Genomic DNA, 22,338 nt, shown 5'->3' on the forward strand with positions numbered 1-22,338 from the left:
ATAAAATGTGATATAGTGCGCAATTAAGCAAACTATAGCTATAACATACAAATACGAATTTTATATTTGCTATATGTGAAAGTTGTTCTTTTTTTTTAATCCTTATCAATTCCAAAATAATCACTTCTCAGTGTATATTATCCTATTATAAAATTTGAAAATTCTCATGATAATAATTAAACTTCAAAAATAAAATCTAAAAATGGCTAGTATACACTACTACAATCAAATATGTATAAATTATAGGAACCACATATTATAAATACAAAATGACAATTTATCCCTTTAAGAATTGAAATTACTAAAAATCCCTTAAAAAGCAAAGAAGCGGGATACATCACTCTTGCACGGGATACATTAGAACTGATACATCAAAGATAAAGGCTGTTGCGATTAATTAGGATTAATTAACGTGATTTCTGATTATTCTTAACTGAAATCACGTATTTAATGGTCATTAGATTGTGTAACGGATTAGTAGGGATACATCCTCTGGCACGGGATACATAAGAAACTGATACATCATAGTTAGAGGCTGCTGCGATTAATTAGGATTAATTAACGTGATTCCTGTTATTCTTAACTGAAATCCCGTAATTAATGGTCATCAGATTGTGTAACTGATTAGTAAATTCAAATTTTAAATCAGATTAGCTTCATAATTCAAAAATATTCTTGTAAAGGTTGATCTGCATACTAAGAATTCAAAAAAAAAAAAGGTTTTGAAGATGAATATCTCAATTCTGCTGCGGCATTCTGGAATTTGGGTAAACGATATTAATTATGAAGGTTACAAAGTTGATGGAATTGTTGTTGGGCATTCTATTTCGTTTGTGAATCTGAAAACGTTGATTTTAGCAGAGCTTGAGATCGACAATGTTACAAAGGATATTGAAATACGATACATTGTCGAGGGAAGCTCATGTCCGTTGAAAATAAAAAACGACATGGGTGTGAAACTTTATTTCGAAGTGAAAAAGAATGCAACTGGAATTGGCATGTATCCGCTTTGTATTGATACAACTGATAAAATTGTTGGGGATATACGTAATTTTGATTGTTCATCAGGTGAAGTCGTATGCGTGGAAGGTACCGAAAGAGATACTGAAGCTCTTGCTCTGGTCGAGTCTAGAATTTGTGACATTGATTATATTCCAGAATTAAATGCTACGAATTACATAACTGATTCCAATAGTACTGAAGTGAAGACTGGGTTGTTGTATAAGGACAAAGATACACTCGTTGCTGTAATGGCTAAATATAAAATAAAGAACAACTTCAATTTTCGAGTGAAAAGATCGGATAAGAAAAGGTATTTCAATGCTTACTCAATGATTTGTTTGTTTTTCTCTGTTTATATTGATTTATATTGTATCTGATACATAATTCAAAACAGTCTATATCTTGTTGTTATATTTATAGCATTGCTTTTCTTATATGAATTAAACCACTTAAAAATTTTGGACAGCTATGTGTTGGTTTGCTTCAGCGACCAATGTGGATGGACATTAAAATCATCTTGCAGGAAAAAATCTGATGTATTCAAAGTGAGATATTTCAATAGTGAACATACTTGTCCGATGCGGGATAGGATACTAACAAAAGTACAAGCAACAATTGGATTTATTAGTGGTGTGACTGCCCCTAAATTGGTAAATCATAAAAGAATCCATACACCTCGGGATGTAATTGAAGATATTAGAGAATTGTATGGGGTTGAGATATCGTACCAACAAGCATGGCGTGCTAGAGAACGTGCACTAGAAATGCTCAAGGGTAAGCCATCAGAAGGATATAAACAGATGCCGAGATACATATGGATGCTAAATAAAGTGTATCCAAATTCATATATAAGGATGCAAAAGACGGAAGATAATAAATTCATGTATCTGTTCATAGCCCTAAGACCGTTGATAAGAGGGTTCGACTACTGCAGGCCTGTAGTTGTAGTGGACGCTGCACATCTTGGCGGGGCTTACAAGGGTACTTTTGTATCAGCAAGCACACTCGATGGTGCAGGTATGAGTGTTATAATTCTGATGTAATGTATAACTTATATTATATTAGTGTAAACATTGTGTATCGGGAAATTAAATGTGATATTCTTTGTAATTAGGATGCATATTGCCATTGGCATATGGTGTTGTAGACACTGAAAATGACTGTTCGTGGACATGGTTCTTCGAAAATTTCAAAAATGCATTTGGTGAGCGTGAAAACATGTGTATTGTATCGGATAGAAATGAAAGTATCATAAAGAGTGTAAGCATTGTATACCCAAACGTACCTCATTGTGCATGCATATGGCATCTTTGGAAGAATGTATGTTCAAGCTTCAAAAGGAGTAAAAAAACACTAAGTGATATATTTTACTCAATGGCAAAAGCATACAGGAAGGAAGATTTTGATAAATTAATGGCTAAGGTTGTGAAGGTTGATCATAGGGTGAAGGATTACCTTGAAGAAGCTGGTTATGAGAAGTGGTCAAGAGTTCATTCAACCATAAACAGAGGTAGAATGATGACTTCGAACATCGCTGAGTGTATCAATGGATGCCTTGTCGATGCACGTAAGTTAACTATAATAGACTTCTTGGAGGAAGCTAGACTTTTATTTGGTAGTTGGAACTATAAAAATAGAGAAATAGCGTCATATACAAAGGACACATTGGGCCGAAGATTTGAGGAGATATTGATTGTAAACGCATCTAAAAGTTCAAAGATGAAGGTATTTATCAATTTCATTGACTTTCTGTTTTATGTATCAGATACAAACTAATTTTCAATGTTAATTGTTTTTTTTAAAATGATATATAAATTGTATATTACGTAATGTATCACTAACTTCTTAAATTTTTAGGTTGTTCCATCATCAGAATATATTTTCACAGTTCATGAAGCCGGAAAAAGATACATTGTATGCCTTGAGAGGAAAACTTGCACATGTGGAAGGTTTCAACATGATGAGATACCTTGCGCACACGCAATTGCAGTTTTGAAGCACAAGAATGTTACCAATTTGCACCCATATTGCTCTGATTACTACAAGCCGTATGCATTAGAAAAAACGTACGAGGTTGTAATGGTTCCAATGCCAGATAAGGATGATTGGAACGTTCCAGAATATGTTTTAGATGAAATTGTCCGGCCACCTAGGTACAGAAGGTTGGCTGGACGACCAAGAAAGCGAAGAAAGAAAAATGCGGATGAGAAAATAACAGTGAACAATAATTGTTGTGGGCAGTGTGGACAAGAAGGACATAACAGGAGAACTTGTACTTTCTTCCCGAAAGAGGATTGAAAGAATGTTTTAAAATAGGACATTAGTGTTCATGGTACTTCTATCTATTTTTTTCTTTATAATTTTGACTAAATAAAGTGTATTGGTTACACAACTTAATTTGATGTTCAAATATATGACTTTGCAGTTTAATTATGTGCCAAATTTAAACTCCAAGTTTTATAAATAAATAGATTCAACAGTGGTGAGTTTTCAATTTAACAGTAATGATATAGGAGTTTGTTTGTGTATGTGATGTATCATATACATGAATATTATTGAAAAGATGTTATGTGTTCCGTGTATATTGTATTTTGAGATATTCTAGTGTACAAAAAATTGATTTGTTCAATTGTTTACTATATGATTCGTGTATACATACTTATGAGTTATAAATTTGATATATTATATTCAACAGTGTTTGGGTTTCAGTTTTACAGTAATTCAAGCTGAGTTTATTTGTGTAAGTTATGTATCAGATACATTCATTTTAGTGAAAAATATGTAATATTTTTCGTGTATACTCCATCATGAGTTATTCTAGTGTCCCAAAACTTGACTTGTTCAAATGTGTACGACATGTTTAGTGTGTACAGCCTTATGAACTGTAATTTTGATATAGTACATTCTAGTGGTGCGTTTCACTGTAATATTAATCAAGGTTAAGTTTGTTTATGTATATGATGTATCATATACATTCATATAATTCAAGTTGCTAAATATATAACTGCAATATTTTTTCAAGTATATATTATACTTATGTATCATATACATCATTTGTATAAAGTGAAAAAAAACTTAATAATGTATCATACACATTAGAACTTAAATGTAATATACTTCATTTTGTAAATTAGCTGTAAAAATTACTTAAAATGAAACACTAAAAAATTTGTAAAGCAACAACTGTTTCTAAAACAATAACTTGAAAAAATATAACATTCATAACTAATAAAATATTGTAATACCAATAAGCTTTTAGAAAAACACAAAAGATAATTGTCTTCAACACAAAACAACATATAAACTTGTTCATCCTGTCCCAGCTAATTACTAATCTATGTTAACAATGTCATCTTCAGTTGGTGTTGTGAATTGACCCTTAGGCTTTGGTGGATCTTCATTGTCACTTATGTATCCACCATTGACCTTGTCACTGCCGTATCTCCATAACAATGCAGCATATCTATTGCGTAGGTAATTTGCAAGATGTCCATCAGTATCAGGTGGTATAACAAGTTGGTCACTCAAAAACTCTGCAAATGTAGCTACGTATAACCCGCAGTCCCTACAATAAAATAAGTAATATAAATTTGTAAAATAGCTTACACATATATTGTAGACCAGAATTGAAAAATACTTACAGGCTATCGTCTTCTTGTTGCATGATACCTTCAGCATATTCAATGTTGAAAGGAATATGTGACTCTAAAGGTACACCTGTTTGTTTGTCCTTGTATGCATCAAGAACTGACCAGTTTGTCCGCTCATTGTTTTCAAAGAAACCACTGTCAATCAGGTAAGAAGGTAACATCCTTGACAATTTTTTTATCTCGTCAGAATATACACGTTTCCTTGTGCCCAGAGAAGAGTCATACACGCGTATTACCCTCTTATTCAATTCAACCACAGCTAATACCCAATGAAAATCTCCATCATAATTGATTGGAATATAAACATCATCCACCAGATGCCATGGTAACCCAGCTGGTATTGAAAAACCTTTCATTACGTTGATTATTGACCTCTCATGTACTGATACAGCTCTTGCACGATCAATGTGTTCTTGGGTACTAATATCATCATCAGCCTCATTGTTATAATACCTATCATGGGTATTGTTGATATGTGTGCTGAACAAACAATTGACTGTTGTGTATCTGTATTGATCCATGCTTCGAAGTTTTGATTTTTTACGAAGGTAGTAAAAAATAACATCGATGTGCTGCAAATAAAAGATAAAAATAATTATGCATTTGAAAAACATTTAATTAAAAAAAATACTGGTTGTTGAAAGTGATATATGATTTTGATATGTATAGATAACATACGAACACAATGTATCATATATATCATTATAAAAGCATCTATTTACCTGATCAGTCCAAAAGTTCTTAGGCTGAGACATGGCATAAAACCAATTCTTATTTGTCGGAAAAGCAACGACATAATCCATCATTTCAAAACCCAATGAAGATGCTTTTGATTTGTATTTATCTTCTGATGGTTTCCTGTAGCATTAAGCGTAATGAAAATATGTTATTCATAATTGTAACAATAGCTGCAATTTGAAAATTTATCAGATTCAGTAAAATTATATAAAACTTACTTTTTTGAATGAGCTTTAAGAAGCTCTGCAGTAACCCACTCAATAAACTCATCAATCAGATATGAAGGGGCTTGGTTTGTAATCTCACATCCTTGAAATGGAAAATTTGGACGTATTACATCAGTCATGACCGCTTTTCCTTTTTCACTTGATCCAAGTGAAGTTAAATAAGGGGATTTGCAGTTTCTCGAAGGCATCCGGATACGTGCATGAGGAGTATTTATTTCGCTTCGGACAACAATATCTGTGATTGGAATATCAATAGGTAATTGAATGTCCGAAAGCAAACTTTGATTTTCGGTAAACTCCTGTTGATTTGCATTAGTAGGCAGACTTCCTAGCTCAGCAATAAGCGTATTCATGGCTTCTCGTGTATCCGGAGATATTGAACCAGATGGTGTAGAATCCTACATGGTTTACACTGATAAGTAAAAATATATTGATAGACATATGATATTGATATGATACATGAAGATTAAATTACCGATGTATCTTCGTTCATTGTTCCTTCAAATAAATGATGAGGCGTTTGTGCTGATGGAGCATCCTGAATAAAAAATGTACTGATCAATTTATGATACCTTAAACATCAAATAATTATACACAAAATGATTTTTAATGTATCAAGGACAGGTAACAGCAAACTACGAATTGTATAGATGAGACAAACAAATTTAACTAGTCACATAGATATGTATCTTGCAATGGAATGTATCACGTACACACTAAATACAAAAGTTTAGTACAATACACAGTAACTTGGAAAATACATATGTGAACATTACAATACATGTATCATATTAATCCAATTAAACTGTAATGTATCATAATTATCAAATAAAGCAGCAATGTATCATAATAATATAATTAAAATTAAACGAATAATTACCTTGCTGTGTTCACATGTTTGATCAGTATGATGAGTATCTGAATTTGGAAATTGAAGTTCTGAAACGTCCTTCATTACTTGATGATTCTTCAACGTATCTTCAGTCTTTATTTTGTAAAGAAAATTAAGTTAATGATAAATTATAGAATTTTATGTACAAATTTAATAAAGTAAATTAAACCTGATTGTCAACATCAAGTTCCATTTGTATCGGAGAGGTAGCTTGGTGTCCATCATTGCCTTCTTCATCGGAAACTTCAACCATGTTTGGTGTAGACTTGCCGCCCATATCCTTCATTAAATGAATTTGTAACATAATGACCTATGAAATTTATAAAACACAACGAAAATACACATCAAAATACATTACCTTTGATTGTTGGCCATCATCCCTATTCTTAGAATTCATCACCTCAATGTGATTAGCCTTTATCAAATTCACAAGATACTCAAATTTGCTGTCGACCTATTGAAAAAAAATTACAGATTCAAATTTCTATTTAAGAATTAACATTAACAAATAAATATCGTTACTTACGTATTCCTTCATATGTTGTTTCAGTTCTTCAATATCAGGAAATACAGACTTATCTTTTGAGACTTGTGATGATACATGGGCAGAAGATACATTAGCAGGCGGGGTATGTTCTTCAGCTGGCATTGAGAATGACTGATTTAATTGCGGCTTTGACTGCTTTGACAGATTCTTCGAACCCTTTGTTTTATGTGTATCAGTATTCTTTCTCCTCTTGGATGGTGGTGGAGATGATGTATCAGATACACGAGATGATCTTCTCAATAAATGATCAGGAGGGCTTGTTGAAAAATCCTCAAAACCTGACTTATCTTTAGTATGCACTTTTTTTGCACCAACATGTGGCGTAGATACTTCATTTCTGTTGACCTCTTGACTATCGGGTAAATCAAGGGATTCCACCTCATCTTGCGTTGGTGCAATGTTTGAACAAGTATTCTGCAATTAAAATGTTTAAATGTTATAACAATGTTTTGTATAAAAAAATACAATTATTTACAACAAATATTATAAAGCTTATTGATACAATATTAAAAGATAATTTAAAATTAATGTTACCTCGGAGAAAATGCTAGTCATTAACTTTTCATATTTTGGCTTTTCAGCCACCACTGTCCAATTACATAACCTCGGAATACCATTCGCCACTTTAACAGCAATGTCTGGACTTAGAGTAGATGCACATTCGTAAATCCAAACGTTGAGTGCATAAGGCATACCAAATAAGCGATACATCTGTTTGCTTTGGTTGAAGTCTTGCCTGAGTGATGTAATCAGCTTATTAAATGCAATCTGACCCCAAGGATACATTTCATACCTACCATCTTCGACCATTAGAAATTCTTCTATACGTATGAATGTCTCACCAAGATGGCATAACAAGAAAGTATTGATGAAGTATATTATTGCCATTTCCACCGATTCTTGTGTGGTCTCCCAATTCCCCATTGCAAAACGCTGCATCAATCGACTCTTGGTTATACCATTGGGACAATCCGGGAAATATTTTTGTAATAACCGGCTCGGAGTGGAATTAGGATACGAAAATTACTTAACATCTCCTTTGCATTTTAGGCCAGTTACAATGGCAAATTCTCTCATTCCAAACACCAATACATTCCCATTTGTATGCCGAACATGCAGAACATCTTTATTTTCATGTCCCACTTCCAACAACAGCAAACATTTGGTAATCTGACCCTGGAAATTACATTTTGGAATTTCCAAATATGGTCCAAAAATTGTTTTCTTAAACAGTGCAACGCCTTCGTCTTTTATAGATAATTTGATTTTATTCACAAAATCAAAATTGAAAGTAGCCCCAAACCTCAATGGATGCGCCGGAATTTTTTTAATAACATAATGCATGCCCTGTTTATACAAAAAATAAAATAACATATTTTATGCACTGCATTATATGAATGTATAAGATACATCATAATCATATTAGAAATTACATAAACTTTATAAGATGTATATGATACATTCTATAACTGGCACCTATTATATTCTATAACAACCATCATATTCAGTTTTAATTGAATGTATATGATACATTAAAGTTAAAATTATAAGAAATATGTATCAGAATATATATATGGCACATCTAATTAACTGAACTTATAAACATTGTAAAATAGACTTGGTGTATCTGATACATCCAACAACTGTACCACACAGTTTTATTTTACTAATAACAATCCACAAATTATTACCATATTATAGACCTTAAAACTGAAAACCACATAATGCTTTTAGGATGTATATGATACATTCTATAACTGGCACCTATTATATTCTATAACAACCATCATATTCAAATTTAATTGAATGTATATGATACATTAAAGTTAAAATTATAAGACATAGGAATCATAATATGTATATGATACATCTTATAAACTGAACTTCTAAACATTGTAAATAGACATGGTGTATCTGATACATCACACGACTGTACCACACAGTTTACAAACACATACAACAGTTTACACTTAGGGTATTATAAACAAAAACACAAAATTATGAATTTTAAACACATACTTTAGGAAGTGTGGGTCTTGACACAGTTGATGTAACTTTTCTTGGCCTTTTTTTCTTGATTTCTTCAGTCTTCTTCTTTGGCTCATCATTGTTGTTCTTCATCAACAATGGGTCATGCAATCTCTTAGATCTATTCTCGGCCCACAGCTCATCATCAGAATCATACACACGTTTGGAATTACCACACTCTTCCATGATATTTGTAAACTCACACGATGAAGAGAATGAATGAGAAAATCTAGTTAGATGGAAAGATAGTCCTACAAAATATCAAATAGATATGGATGAAAATTTGAAGGGAATTCAAAATTTACCTGCAAGTTGAATGGGGAATTAAAAGTAGAAAAGGAATAAAAATTAAACTCACACGATGAATAGACTGAAGGAGAAAATTTGGTAGATGGAAAGAGAGTCCTACAATATCAAATAGATATGGATGAAATTTGAACTGGAATTCAAAATTAAATTGCAAACGTGTGAATGGGGAATTAAAAGTAGACAATTATACACCTACAATGTAGGGAAATAAAAAGGAAAATAAATAAAAATTAATATGGTAAATTTTAATTGGGGATGTTAATGGGGAAGTGGGTAGCTTAAAAATAGGATTTAGTTTTTGGTAAAGTAAAACTTGCCAATTGGGTGAAAAAAAGGTGGGAAATCTTGATGTATCTTTTATATTTTTTTAAATTGGGGGAATAAGGGATTTTTGAAATTTTTAAAATAAGTTGGGATAAATGGTTATTAAGATAATTAAAGTAGTGTATTTTCCATCAAATATTCTCTTATAGAAATGGGCTTTTCCCAATTTCAAAGACTAAGAAAAATTGGGCCTTTGTTTTGACCCAAATAATAAGCCCATAATCCTTTTCTTCTCTCACAAAAACCCTAATTTTGTTCTTCAAATTTCACTCTGTAGTGCTCTGTACTTACAAAAAAAAAAAAGAAAAAAAAAGATCACAATTCACCGCTCGTCGACGCATTTGGAGAAGCAGAGCCACCATGGTTGCCGCCAAGAAAACTGTAAAAGATTCTCTATCTATCTACCTATTTATCTCTATATTTTTGTTGGTTTATAATGAAAACAAGAAAATGCAGTTTTTTTTGAGTTTTGGGTTTTGGGGTGTTGATTGGTGGTTCTATTGATTTGAGTAGATCTTTTTTGAATGCAGAAGAAGACCCATGAGAGCATTAACAATAGGCTTGCTCTAGTTATGAAGAGCGGCAAGTATACTTTGGGTTATAAGACTGTTCTTAAGACTCTTAGAAACTCCAAAGGTTAGTTTTCAGCTCAGCTCAAATTGATTTTATTGCTTTTATTGGAATTAATTTTGTGGGTTGTTATTTTTATTGAATATTATTGCTTGTTTAGTTATGTATCTGGTAAATGTAAGTTAAAAAATTGATCTTTAGCATATTATTTTGCATAGTTGTTAATGGTCTAAATGGTTTTTTGTTTTGAATATATTTGTTGGTTGTTTTAAGGAGAATTGAAAACGAAAAATTCTTTAGTTTCATACAATATCGTAATTGAATTATATGGAATGATCAATGAAGTAAGTTCAATTATATATCTAGAGTCTAGGCATAGCAAAGCTATAGCTAAATCCAAAGTCTTGCACCTGGCAAATATATGTTAATGCTTGGTTAAAGTAGTGATAAAAGCTGATCTTTTGCAGGTTTTCTGCATAGTATTAGATGGTTTAATATGGGTTTTGTTTGGAATACTTTGTCGTTTGTTGTTTTTGTTTCATTTCATTATATGTCAAGTTCTGTAGCTGGTAAATATATGTCAATGTTTGATTAATGTAGTATTCGAAGCTGATTATTAGCGGATCATTATGCATAGTTGTTGATGGTCATTCAAGGTTTATGTATGCATTTTATTGTATGTCAAGCTATGAGGCTAGTAAATGTTTGATTAAAATAGTGCCGAAAGCTGATCTTTATCAGCTTGTTATTCATAGTTGTAGATCTCTAATACAGGTTTTTGTTTGTATTTCATTTTATGTCAAGCTATGCAGCTGGTTAATATATGTTAATGTTTGGTTGAAGCAGTGTTATCTTTAGCAGATTATCATGTTCTTTTAATTTTTTGCCAAGATTTGCAGCTGGTAAATATATGTTAATGCTTGATTTATGCAGTGTTATTAGCTAATCTTTAGTAGATTATTGTGCATTGTCTAAGGTGTTTAAGTATGAGGTTTGTTTGACAATTAAATAGGTTTAGATGCCATGTATTTCAATTTCTTTCTGGTGGTAGTTCAAAACTTTCTTTGTCTGTAAGAAGCTACGAGGTTAATGTTTAATGAGAAAATGTAATTTTGTGGCCATGTCCATCTTGGTTGAATAATGAGAATTATGGTGCTAGTATGTATATATCTGTAGAAGACTAATATTTTCGGCGTTGTAAAAGATTGAATCTTTTATTAATTGATTGGGAAAATGGTTGTTAGTTGATTATGGATTTGTTCTTTAATCTTTACGAAGGAGTTGTGTTGACTTATGATGTAATGTGGGTTTCTAAATTTTTCTTTCCCCAAATTACAGGAAAGCTTATTATCATTGCCAACAACTGCCCTCCTCTCAGGAAGTCTGAGATTGAGTATTATGCTATGTTGGCAAAGGTTGGAGTCCACCACTACAACGGAAGTAAGTGAATATCTTTGTGTGTATAGACAGTAAAATAGATGTTTGAACTTCTTTTTGGTGCTTTTGAAATGTTTTAAATATTGTTTGCTGTTTTGACTGCTTGCGAGTGAAAATATATATCTTCCTTTCGTTTGGCTCGCACATGAATTATGTAACTTTGCTAGGAGTACTGAAGTTCCTTCTGATGACTGCTTGGTTAAAAAACCAAATGCCTCGTAATGTCATTGATTATATTAGATTTTTAGGAAGCTTAGTTCCTAAGTTTTAGTGATAGTTGGATCAATTGTATGGAACTATTAACAAAGCCGTGAATCTTTGGTATCTATCGTGTGAAGAATTAGTTGACAACTGCCCTAGGTCTTTTGTTCAGTAGTAAGGACACGCCAAATAATCTGTGTTAAGGCACGTCAAAATGTTCGAACTCTATATACAAACTCCTTTTCTGGTTGCTGATGTATTTTCTACCCACGGCCTATCAGTATACCTCTGAAATTATATGCTGACATATATACGTCTTGTTTCAGACAATGTAGACTTGGGGACGGCTTGTGGTAAATACTACAGGGTCTGTTGCCTCAGCATCATCGATCCAGGTGAATTTCTCGCCCCGACTCGATTTACTGCTGGTTGAATATCCTTCAAAATATTTTCCTGATTTTAATGTTTTTTTTTTTCAATCTTCAGGTGATTCTGATATCATTAAGAGCATGCCTGGTGACCAGTGAGGCTTGCAATTCTGAATCTTGGAAAATTGTTCATTTTGTTTTTCCTTTTCCTATGAGAAGAATAGCTAGTGTAGATGATAATTCTACTTTATTTGTGATGACTGTCAAGATAATTTTGATGGTATTGGAATTATTTTTTCTGTCTTTGAGCTAGTAATTTTACTTTTTATGAACAACCTCTAAATTTGGCTGGTCAAATCTTTGTTGGAGTTAAGTTTGCAAAATTGCTTTTGTTAAGCTAAGGGTTTTTCGGAAACAACCTTTTTTATCTCGGAGAGGTTATTGTAATGCCTATGTACCATCTCCGAACAAAAGTATGAAGATTGTTGCTTGTTGTGCTAATGGTGATTAATGCTATTTGTGATTGTGGTTGAGAATGTTAGTTGTGACATCAACGACAGTAGTCGATAATAATGAAAGTGGTGAATGGTGGAAGTATATATGATTCTAAGATTTTATTATAGATGTTATCATTCACATTTATCTAGATTGATGAGGTGAAACATATTTAATAATCAAGATTCGAATAATTAAGATTTGGACTTAAATAACAAATGAACTTAATAATCACATCAAAGTAATTAAGGTTCAGATCTTTATTAGACTCAAATAAATAAGATCAAATTCAGCTTGATGCCAATTCACTAGTTGATTAATTAAGTTCTGTGTTGATTCATTACCTTGACTAATTTGACTTGACACCAATTCACTTGTCGATTAATTACGTTCCGTGTTGATTTGTTAACGTGATTAATTTGGCTTCACGTCAATTCACTGGTCGATGAATTATGTTGCGTGTTGATTCATTAACTTTACTAATTTGGCTTCACGACAATTCGACTAACTTTCGGTGAGTCGGTGAAGAAGACCCAGAAAAAACTTCTACTGAATATTTTTGATATTATATGTTCATCTATGAAAAGAGCTATTAAATGTCCATCTACGAAAAGAGCTTTGAATCCTTTTACTATGTGACATTTTCAAGAGCTTTCAAAAAATTTTAACATAAATTTTACTTGTTCAATATAAAGAATACAAAAAAATACCAAATTTTAAATTTAGACTCGTGTTCATCCATTGATTCGATTGATTTAAATTTACATTAATTCACATATAGTATTCAAAATGACTCATTTGCACAAATACCTTTGTTTTGGGGTGATGTTTAATTTTATCTTCAAATTAGATGGTCATTGAGTTTATTCTTAACACCTTATATGAAAATAACATATTAAAAATTTTCATAAGTTACGTCGTAAATAGTATATAACTTAGTTTGTGTAAAACTTATCTTGATAAAGTCTACAAACAAGATAAAAATTCTCTAAATTTATTCGATTATAAAATACTACATACATTAATGACTTACATCACATAACTTAATCTCTATAAAAGTTATATCGAACTACATGTAAGTTCAATTACTAAATTAATTCATAATAAAAGTATTTTGGTTCATAATTTTTTCTTAAATGATAGTCAAATAAAAAATTTATGACCAACGATGAAATTCAGGTTCTCTCGTCGAACCTTTCCGAACCTTAAATAAGAGAGGAGCATTCAATCACTTGATATCGAACCTTTCCGAACCTAAAATAGGAGAGGAGCATTCGATCACTTGATATCAAATTTTAACAATATTCATTCCGGACTAATTCGACCAATTTATTAATTAAAATAAAATTCGTTTATGATAAAAATTAAATTTTTTTTTTAAATATTTATATTTTTATATTTAAAACTCAAACTCGAAACTCGAAATATTAGAAACTCTGAAATATTATCGAAGTGTAAGAAGTATTTTTGGTCACCTTCTTCCTTCGAACCCCATTTGTCTTTCACCTAGATTTAACTCTACTTCAAAATCAATGGCGAAAACTCGGAAAATCTCGCTTCAAAATCAAAATCAAACCCAAAATGTGCAATTTATAGTCGGAGAAACCAAATGGAAGATGAAATTATCTTCCAAACCATAAATAGTCCTATTTCGTACAGAAAAATATCAGCTATGAAGGTTACTGCTATGTTTTCTTTGATCTTTTTATGTTTTCAGAATTTGGGTATTAACTAGAAATTTAGGTCATACTGTAATTTTTATTATTTTGGGTATTTCAGATTGTTCCTTTTTTTTTGTATGTCATTCTTGAACTCTGATGAATTGAGGTTTCAAAATTGTTATGCTAGTGATCTTTTATATGTTTTATAGTCGAGGGTCCGTACCCCACTTGTAGAATTACACTTGTTATGTTGTTGTTATTGTTATAAAGTTAAAGTAACAAACACTAGAAGTTCTAATTACTAGAGAGAAAAAGATAGAAACTTTATTTGTTGGATAATACTAATGTGACATATCTATGCTATATTATCATATATGAATGTTGTTACTATGTTTTCTTTATATCTTTACATTGGAATTTTGATATGTATCTTTGTGGTTGGAGAATTTTAACGGAAACAGCCTCTTTACCTTCCAAGGTTGGGATAAGGTTTATGTACACGCCATCTTCCAGAGACCTCACTAGTGGGATTAGACTGGCTATGTTGTTGAGAATTTTGGGTAATGCTAGTATATTTTTTCGGGGAGTTGCAGACTATTCCCCGTTTTGATATTTAAGTTTCTGGAACTCCGATGGTTTTTGGTTTCAACGGACTGTAGAAGTTCCAATTACAAGAGCGACAATCTAGTGTGACATCTCTAAGCTGTATATTTATCGTTTTTTTCTTTTTTGGGATTCTTAGTATGTGTTTGGACATCTTAGTTAAAGTTGAAAAAGAGAATTTTTTTGAAGTTGAATAATGGTGTCGAGAGGTTGAAGATGTGTTTAGACATGTATTTCACTTGAAAAAAGTTGAGTGGGGAAAAATTTTCACTTGAAAAACTAATTAAAAGATCATATTGATTTTTTTTTTGTCTCTGAAGCTTAGCATTTCGATTTGTTCTCACTGTTTGAATATTTGAGTATTAGCTAGAACTTGGGCCATGCTGACGTAGTTTCTTGGGAGTTACAGATAATACACATCTTCGTATTTCAGTTCTAGAGCTCTGATGAATGGGGTTTTGCTATGCTAGTAAAAAGAATACCCAGCAGACACTGGAAGTTCAATCCAGTTGAAAAGGGTAAACCAAGAAAAAGAGAACATAACTTCTATCTGCATTTCTGATTTCTATTCAGGAATTAGTTACTTATTAGATGATGATTGTTTGTTCAAAGTGGCTAAGATTTTTTCCCTTATCATTTTTGTTGGACTTCATTCTCAAACTTGTAAGCTTTTGGTATTTCAAGATGTATCTGAGTAGTAGTACTGTTATGAATTGAACAATCTTAGGATGATATTTACTTAATATTATAGAGGATTTTTTTTGATGATGTAATTAGTACTATTGCAGGCATCAAGTAGATGCATAATAGTTACAAAAGCGTAGTAGCAAAAGGTCAGCTCTCCTTTACATTGTTAATTAAGAGTCAGGGAGCTGACAAAGTTCAGAAATGAATCAAGAGAATCTAGAGGGGATAAATAAACCCAACTATACAAAAACATGAGGTAGTTAGCTTTTTAAGATTGGTAGGTAGTTGATATTCCGTCAAAGCATCTTCTATTCCTTTCGTTCCAGATACTCCAAAAAATGGCTGCAGGTATCATCTTCCAGATTCTCTTGATGGCGCTATCAACTTTCCAGCAACTCCAACTTATCACAACATTCCTGATATTCTGATTTCTGAGGCATGACCCGTTTGAGACCAAAAAGAGCTAAAAACATATTCCACAAGTCTGCTGCTATTTGACATTGTAGAAATAGGTGGTTGTGTGTTTCTGCTTCCTTCATTCACATACCATCTGGTAGCACATATATTATTAAGATTTGTCCTCCTAACTTATCACTTTCAAGAAAGTAATGCTTTTTAGATACAGTACACGCATTATGCCTGGAACCCTGACTTCAAATTTTTTTTGTGGATATTTTTTGTTACCATGGAGTACCATTTGACTAGTGAATCATGAATTGGTTCATCCACACGAACACAATGCACTAGCAATTTTTCATGTCAAAATGAAGTCATTTAAACACTTGCCCCCCTTTCCCCAACAAACAATGAAAAAGGAGACAAATGGAATAATGGGGATAAGTAGTGGTATAGTGGAGATAAGATTATGAGAATACTGGAATGATTCTTTTCTTATGACTTAGTTTCCATAAAAAAATTAAAGTAATAGCATATATTTTACAAACATATGGCTATTGGGAGATTGTATTAAGTGTTTGTTTAGTTGTAATATAAAGGGTCAGATTATGATTCCTGCCTTAGTATGACGGTCTGCAAATCGAAGCCTGTAGAAGGAAAATTTCGGAAATGAACCCTTCCTAGATGTACCCCAAGAGTTTTATGTTTTACTCAACTTAATAATGCTGCCATCTTATTTATTTGGTGATGAGAGGGAAACACTTATCTTGGAACTTCTACTACTAAAACTCAAATGAAAGATCATTGAAGAACAGATTTGTCTTTTGGTTTCTCTTATTACTGAGGTAAGTCATTCTAACTTCTATGGGCTTGTATGTCAGCCCTAGACTATTCTGGACCTCTAAATTTATCCTTTGCGCACTTTTTATTTCGGAGATTAAGATTGCTGGGGAACTAGTAGAATTTCTTGGCATTTGATCATATTCAAGTTTGTCATCTGCGATTAATTTAAAAATTGAAAAAGGATTTACAATTTGCTAGCTTCTACTTGGTGCATTATGTGGTGTTCATTTGATAACTGCTCATCTTTGATGTTTTTACAACATTGTTCTTCCACAAGAAACTTTGTGGAAGTTATTCACCTTTTCGATTTTTTCAAATTACTTGAAAATATTGTCTCTCCGGTGAGCCAAATCTTTAAGTATTTTAGTTGTTAAACACGGGAACTATGTTATGCCAAAGATAGTAAGATTCTGTAGATTGATGCTTTTGTTGATTGTGGTGTGGAGCATTTCGTTCGAATTTTATGTCAAAACATTTCAAATTGAATTTTTTGGTACACCATTTGTGTAACTGGATGCCTTTGTTTTACTTTATGAGGTGCAAGGAAAAAGTCTGATTTAGGATTATAAGTTAGTGGGTACAAAGTATCATGAACTGCTCCTTTGTGCCCATGGGTGCAAACTTATTATTAATACATATCTTCTAATGTTTTTTAGCTGTATAGTATGAGCGATTGTAGAGAATGTGCATATGGCATGGTTGCATCCTCTAGTGCCAGTCTGTAGATCTGTTTCAGATATCCTCTTGATTGGTCTCTAGCAAATATAGAAAGATATGCTTCATTGCTGTAGTTATAGACTTGTAGTTCAGCTTAAGCGTAATTTTCATTCGTGGGTCTTATAATATTCTTTTGATACGGAATGCAGCGTCTTTTAATGTAATCTTCTTTTAATTACAAAAGTTAAAAAAAAGGGGACGAGATCTCTTTATTATATATACTTTTTGGACCCGATGTAGTAGGGACTTGTAGATCCTATTCCTAATATAGAAATATCTGGTCAAATTCTTACTATTTTGCTCATCTTGAATATCCCTTGTCGTATTCTTTTTTACCTTCCCAGAGCTAGTTCATTAAGCAGACATTTACTGTTTGCTTGCTTTAAATGATTAACGATTTTAAAAACAAATATGAAGTGACTAAATAAAGGAACAACAGGCACTAGATTAATTTTTCTCCACAAAGTAATTTTGCTGTATTAATCTTGGTTAGTTAGCCAGTGACCGTTTCAAAAGTCTTATATATGTGTGAACATTTGTTGCTTTCCTCCATGTTGATGTGCACCTTAACATCTAGATCAAAAAATCGTTGCGGTCATTCTGTTTGAGTGTGCCACCTGCCTGTTACCTTTAATAGTCACTCACTACTGTAGTTAAAATTAACAACAACAATATACCTAGTAAAATCACATAGAGTGGGAGGTTAGAGTGTATCCAATTACCCATACCTCTTGGAGGTACACTATAGTTAAATTAATAGCTGATTAATGAAGTAGGAGTCTTGTGCCATTTTTGTTAACCAAGTGTCAAGGGCTACATAAAATTATATAAGATGCACCAAATATTTATGTTGGTCTTTGTCATATATGGAAGTTGTCCATTTTGGGAGAACTCTTCAGAAACTACCCTTTCGTGTCAAACCTTTCATCGTGTAGATCCAACAAAATGAGCCTCAACCGAACATGCAATAGCTCCTTCTGGACTAAGGAGGAAGACAAAGCATTTGAGAATGCTTTGGCTTTATTTTCTGGAGATAGTGATAAATTTCTGAAGATCGCTGCTGCTGTTCCTGGGAAATCTCTTCAAGAAATTATCGATCATTATAATGTATTAGTGGAAGATATTACTGACATAGAGTCTGGCAAAGTTCCGTTACCTAAATATGAGAGAATGCGAAGTTCTTCTAGCCGCAGAAGGAGATCATCGGGAGCAGGGGTAGAACGGCGAAAAGGGGTTCCTTGGACTGAAGAGGAACACAGGTGAGGGTTTTCCTGTATATTTTGTAATTACCATGTTAGTTTGGTTTGACACATCTGACTAAATTGATGACTAATTGATCTCTTCAATCATGAGTTTCTTGATAGTTGAACAAGTTTTAGTGTTTACAGAAAGGATTTAAAAGTTGCTTCTTTAAGAATTTCTTTGCAACAAAATGCTTCTTTTTCCTGTGATTTTTTAGATTGACAGCAAATCTGTTTATTTGGACCAAAAAATTGACAGAAGCTGTGTTATTCTTTGTCGTAACTAAAATCATTTCTATTTTTATATCATGTTTAAATGTAGAGTAGATTTTTAGTTGATCTGGTGTGAAATTTTTGAATTAGAATATGCCACTCAGAAAATTTGCAGAAATTTGGTGTCTGAAAATATGAAAGAAAACCCCTCTGCTTTGTTAGTAATTTCTTCAATTCTGATTGAGTTGCTTGTTCTCAAGAAAAATTAAGTACAGTGCTTTTTTTTTTTCTATATAAGTTTGTCTTTTTCATAGAAGAGTGGAGTACAGCTTGATATCAGTTTTGTAACGTAAGTCACTGCGTCATCGGTATAATTGTTACTCATAAACAGCTGAATGACTATTATATATGGACAAGGTACTGTAGACATCAGACTTGTAAAGGCTTCAATCTAACTCGTTCTGGAAACACTTGTGAATTTATTGTTGACGAACAGTGATGTGAACAGTATAGGTATATCACCACCAAACTTAGTTCATTTTTAACTAAAGACCTCTAGTTTCCTCTTTAGCACCTTATGAATTTTGAATACCATGTGTAGGCCGAAGAGGCTGTTAGATGCTGTCAATAAATGATTGGGTTAAATAGACTAGAGAAAATTTGTGTATTGGAAAAACTTTCCAGCTTACGATACTTATATTTATCTTTCCTTTTTTTGGTATGTTTTTTCATATCCTTCAATATGTGGGGTTTGTTGTTCTTCTATTCCATTTTTCCCAAGATAAGAGAAATATATCCTTCTACAATTTGAGTAGGATTGAATAGCGATGGAGTATTGCAACAACGAATGATTTGGTGAGTGAGGAGATGATTCTATAGATATTTCTTCTTGATAAGTGGGATGATCCTATAAACATCAAAGTATCATCCAATGCGCGGAACCTTACTAGTCTACAATAGATTGTATTGTTTTGCTTGGTGCAGGTGATCAGTACTCAGTAGTGATAAAGTACTGCTGAAATAACACCGAACTTGGCAATTCGAACTTAATTAGATGTGCTCATTGTATACAGATGGAGGAAAAAATGTCTATAATTTAACGATTGTGATTAGAATTTCAAAGATGCATAAAATTGTGCTATTTGAGAGAATGCATTAGTTTCAAGCAGATATTGTCTTGAATGGATTAAATTCCCAAGGTAGCAACTTCTTAATCTTCTTTCTTTTCTTAGGTCATTTCTCCAGGGGTTGGCAAAACACGGAAAGGGTGATTGGCGGGGTATATCAAGGAACTTTGTGTTTTCTAGAACACCAACACAGGTGGCAAGCCATGCCCAGAAGTACTACAGTCGATTAAATGGCAATAACGCAAAGAGGAGAAACAGCATTCATGATGTCAGTAGTGTGGGTGCTGCTAATATTACTGAACCTTCACAAGGACAAAAATCTGACGAGTTGACAGGACCTTGTGGAGGACATTCGCAGTGGCCAATTGCCGACTATGTGACTGAAGCTTTCGAAACAGGCATGCCATCTTTACCAGGGCCAGTTACAAACTGCACGACTGATGCTTTTGAAGGACCATCAGCTGTTAACCCCGAGAAATTCCCGCTTGGTGCTTCTAGTGGTAGTGACTTAAATAGCTCATTTCCCCGCGTGGATGAGTTCCTGCAAAGTGTAGAAGACCTAGTCATCTTACCAGCAGAAGGCACCTCTGGAGTATGCCATGAGGTTGACTCTAGGACATCTCCATCACTTAGCATGCAACCATCAGTTACTGGTGGAACCGGAATGTACACTCATCCAGTTTCATTTCCCGACGTGCATGAGTTCCTGCAAGGTGTAGAAAACCTAATCACTGTACCGGGAGAGGGTCCCTCTGGAGCAAACCGTGGGATTAACACTAGGATATCTCCATCACTTAGCTTGCAATCATCAGTTGCTGGTGGCACCAGAATGTACTCTCGTTCAGTCACTGTACCGGCAGAGGGCACCTCTGGAGTGAGGTGTGGGATTGACACTAGGACATCTCCATCACTTAGCTTGCAACCATCAGTTGCTGGTGGCACCAGAATGTACCCTCATCCAGTCAATGTACCGGCAGAGGGCACCTCTGGAGTGAGCCATGGAGTTGACACTAGGACATCTCCATCACTTAGCTTGCAACCATCAGTTGTTGGTGGCACCAGAATGTACCCTCATCCAGTCAATGTATCGGCAGAGGGCATCTCTGGAGCGAGCCATGGGGTTGACACTAGGACATCTCCAATACTTAACTTGCAACCATCAGTTGTTGGTGGCACCGGAATATACACTGATCCAATCATCGTACCGGCAGAGGGCACCTCTGGAGCGAGACGTGGGGTTGACACTAGGACATCTCCATCACTTAGCTTGCAACCATCAGTTGGTGGCTGCACCGGAATGTACACTCATCCAGTCACTATACTGGCAGAGATCACCTCTGGAGTGAGGTGTGGGGTTGACACTAGGACATCTCCATCACTTGGCTTGCAACCATCATACACTCATGCTGTCAATAATGTTAGGTATGATCTGGAAGAGCTAATGACCAAGCAGTTGGTTGGAGCTAGTCAAGTAGGTCCTACCATTAACACTGCAAGTTTGCCATCACCAATTGCTGATCATATTGGAGTCCGTGGTTGTACAACTTCTAGCAGTGTCGCTAGGAATGATTTTGCGAGTACCATGGAAGCTCCTGGGGAAGGTTTTTCTGTTGATTCCATGCAGATGCCATCAATTCCTGGCCATATTGGAGGTGGAACTTACCCCTGTTGGGAACCTAGCAGCAAGGAAGACAGTATCTTTGATCTGGAAGACCTATACACAGATCACATGTTTGGGTTTCACAAGTAAGAATCTGTCATTTATAGTGATAAATTATAACGTGTCCATGGTTTCACTAGAACAACCACTGCTTTGTTACAGATGAGCCAATGCAGCTGAGGCCTATCACTTCACAAACTCTCATTCCATTACGCGTTCCTTGCCCAGCTTGTTCATTTGCAGCATCTTCTATTGCCCCTTCCTATCGTCATGTCCTTCTAGAGACGTCTCTCTTAGCATATCCAGTACTGGTTCCATTTGTGTATGTAGTGTATGGAATAACAAACTTTATCAGTAGCTTATGTACATAGAACTACTCCCCATCCCCCCTACCCCTACCCC

At 33.7% G+C, this 22,338-nt stretch overlaps 4 protein-coding genes across 5 annotated transcripts; 3 read left to right on the top strand and 1 right to left on the bottom strand.

The window, feature by feature from the left end:
• Nucleotides 1–1,241: 1,241 nt before the first annotated feature.
• LOC107004355 (protein FAR-RED IMPAIRED RESPONSE 1-like) lies at nt 1,242–3,300 on the top strand. Its single transcript, XM_027912757.1, has 4 exons — nt 1,242–1,312; nt 1,937–2,019; nt 2,117–2,760; nt 2,860–3,300. Exons 1-4 carry the CDS (start codon nt 1,251–1,253, stop codon nt 3,298–3,300), a joined length of 1,230 nt encoding a protein of 409 aa, XP_027768558.1. The 5' UTR covers nt 1,242–1,250.
• A 904-nt stretch (nt 3,301–4,204) lies between these two features.
• Nucleotides 4,205–8,056, bottom strand: LOC107003539. Its single transcript, XM_027912866.1, has 10 exons — nt 7,591–8,056; nt 7,036–7,470; nt 6,868–6,963; nt 6,679–6,789; nt 6,498–6,602; nt 6,093–6,155; nt 5,609–6,015; nt 5,375–5,510; nt 4,644–5,224; nt 4,205–4,567 (listed from the first exon to the last, which is right to left on the bottom strand). Exons 1-10 carry the CDS (start codon nt 7,993–7,995, stop codon nt 4,333–4,335), a joined length of 2,574 nt encoding a protein of 857 aa, XP_027768667.1. The 5' UTR covers nt 7,996–8,056; the 3' UTR covers nt 4,205–4,332.
• Nucleotides 8,057–9,947: 1,891 nt separating this feature from the next.
• Nucleotides 9,948–12,689, top strand: LOC107003109 (60S ribosomal protein L30). Its single transcript, XM_015201367.2, has 5 exons — nt 9,948–10,098; nt 10,248–10,353; nt 11,626–11,727; nt 12,252–12,320; nt 12,412–12,689. The coding sequence occupies exons 1-5, from the start codon at nt 10,078–10,080 to the stop codon at nt 12,450–12,452; spliced, it is 339 nt and encodes a 112-aa protein (XP_015056853.1). The 5' UTR covers nt 9,948–10,077; the 3' UTR covers nt 12,453–12,689.
• A 1,534-nt stretch (nt 12,690–14,223) lies between these two features.
• LOC107005151 (galactose-specific cell agglutination protein gsf2-like) lies at nt 14,224–22,332 on the top strand. Of its 2 annotated transcripts, XM_015203659.2 has the most exons (3): nt 14,224–18,954; nt 20,382–22,022; nt 22,099–22,332. In XM_015203659.2, exons 1-3 carry the CDS (start codon nt 18,641–18,643, stop codon nt 22,100–22,102), a joined length of 1,959 nt encoding a protein of 652 aa, XP_015059145.1. In that variant the 5' UTR covers nt 14,224–18,640; the 3' UTR covers nt 22,103–22,332. The 2 variants fall into 2 exon arrangements, with proteins under 2 accessions (XP_015059145.1, XP_015059146.1); XM_015203660.2 differs by having other exon boundaries at nt 20,382–22,332.
• Nucleotides 22,333–22,338: the final 6 nt, after the last annotated feature.

Source organism: Solanum pennellii, chromosome 11 (assembly GCF_001406875.1).
Source record: "Solanum pennellii chromosome 11, SPENNV200".
In the NCBI taxonomy this organism is placed as follows: Eukaryota; Viridiplantae; Streptophyta; class Magnoliopsida; order Solanales; family Solanaceae; genus Solanum; species Solanum pennellii.

What these genes read in the sequence shown, in the direction of transcription:
- LOC107003539 (XM_027912866.1), bottom strand. Translation starts at nt 7,995, where the DNA reads ATGCAGCGTTTTGCAATGGGGAATTGGGAGACCACACAAGAATCGGTG. An exon ending in ATGATGGCCAACAATCAAAG is followed by an intron (nt 6,790 to 6,867) that starts GTAATGTATTTT and finishes CATTTAATGAAG; the next exon opens with GATATGGGCGGCAAGTCTAC. An exon ending in AGAACTTTTGGACTGATCAG is followed by an intron (nt 5,225 to 5,374) that starts GTAAATAGATGC and finishes TTTTATTTGCAG; the next exon opens with CACATCGATGTTATTTTTTA.
- LOC107004355 (XM_027912757.1), top strand. Translation starts at nt 1,251, where the DNA reads ATGGCTAAATATAAAATAAAGAACAACTTCAATTTTCGAGTGAAAAGA. An exon ending in AAAAGATCGGATAAGAAAAG is followed by an intron (nt 1,313 to 1,936) that starts GTATTTCAATGC and finishes CGACTACTGCAG; the next exon opens with GCCTGTAGTTGTAGTGGACG. An exon ending in TCATTGACTTTCTGTTTTAT is followed by an intron (nt 2,761 to 2,859) that starts GTATCAGATACA and finishes TTAAATTTTTAG; the next exon opens with GTTGTTCCATCATCAGAATA.
- LOC107005151 (XM_015203660.2), top strand. Translation starts at nt 18,641, where the DNA reads ATGAGCCTCAACCGAACATGCAATAGCTCCTTCTGGACTAAGGAGGAA. An exon ending in TGGACTGAAGAGGAACACAG is followed by an intron (nt 18,955 to 20,381) that starts GTGAGGGTTTTC and finishes TTCTTTTCTTAG; the next exon opens with GTCATTTCTCCAGGGGTTGG.
- LOC107003109 (XM_015201367.2), top strand. Translation starts at nt 10,078, where the DNA reads ATGGTTGCCGCCAAGAAAACT. An exon ending in TGGTTGCCGCCAAGAAAACT is followed by an intron (nt 10,099 to 10,247) that starts GTAAAAGATTCT and finishes TTTTGAATGCAG; the next exon opens with AAGAAGACCCATGAGAGCAT. An exon ending in AGTCCACCACTACAACGGAA is followed by an intron (nt 11,728 to 12,251) that starts GTAAGTGAATAT and finishes GTCTTGTTTCAG; the next exon opens with ACAATGTAGACTTGGGGACG.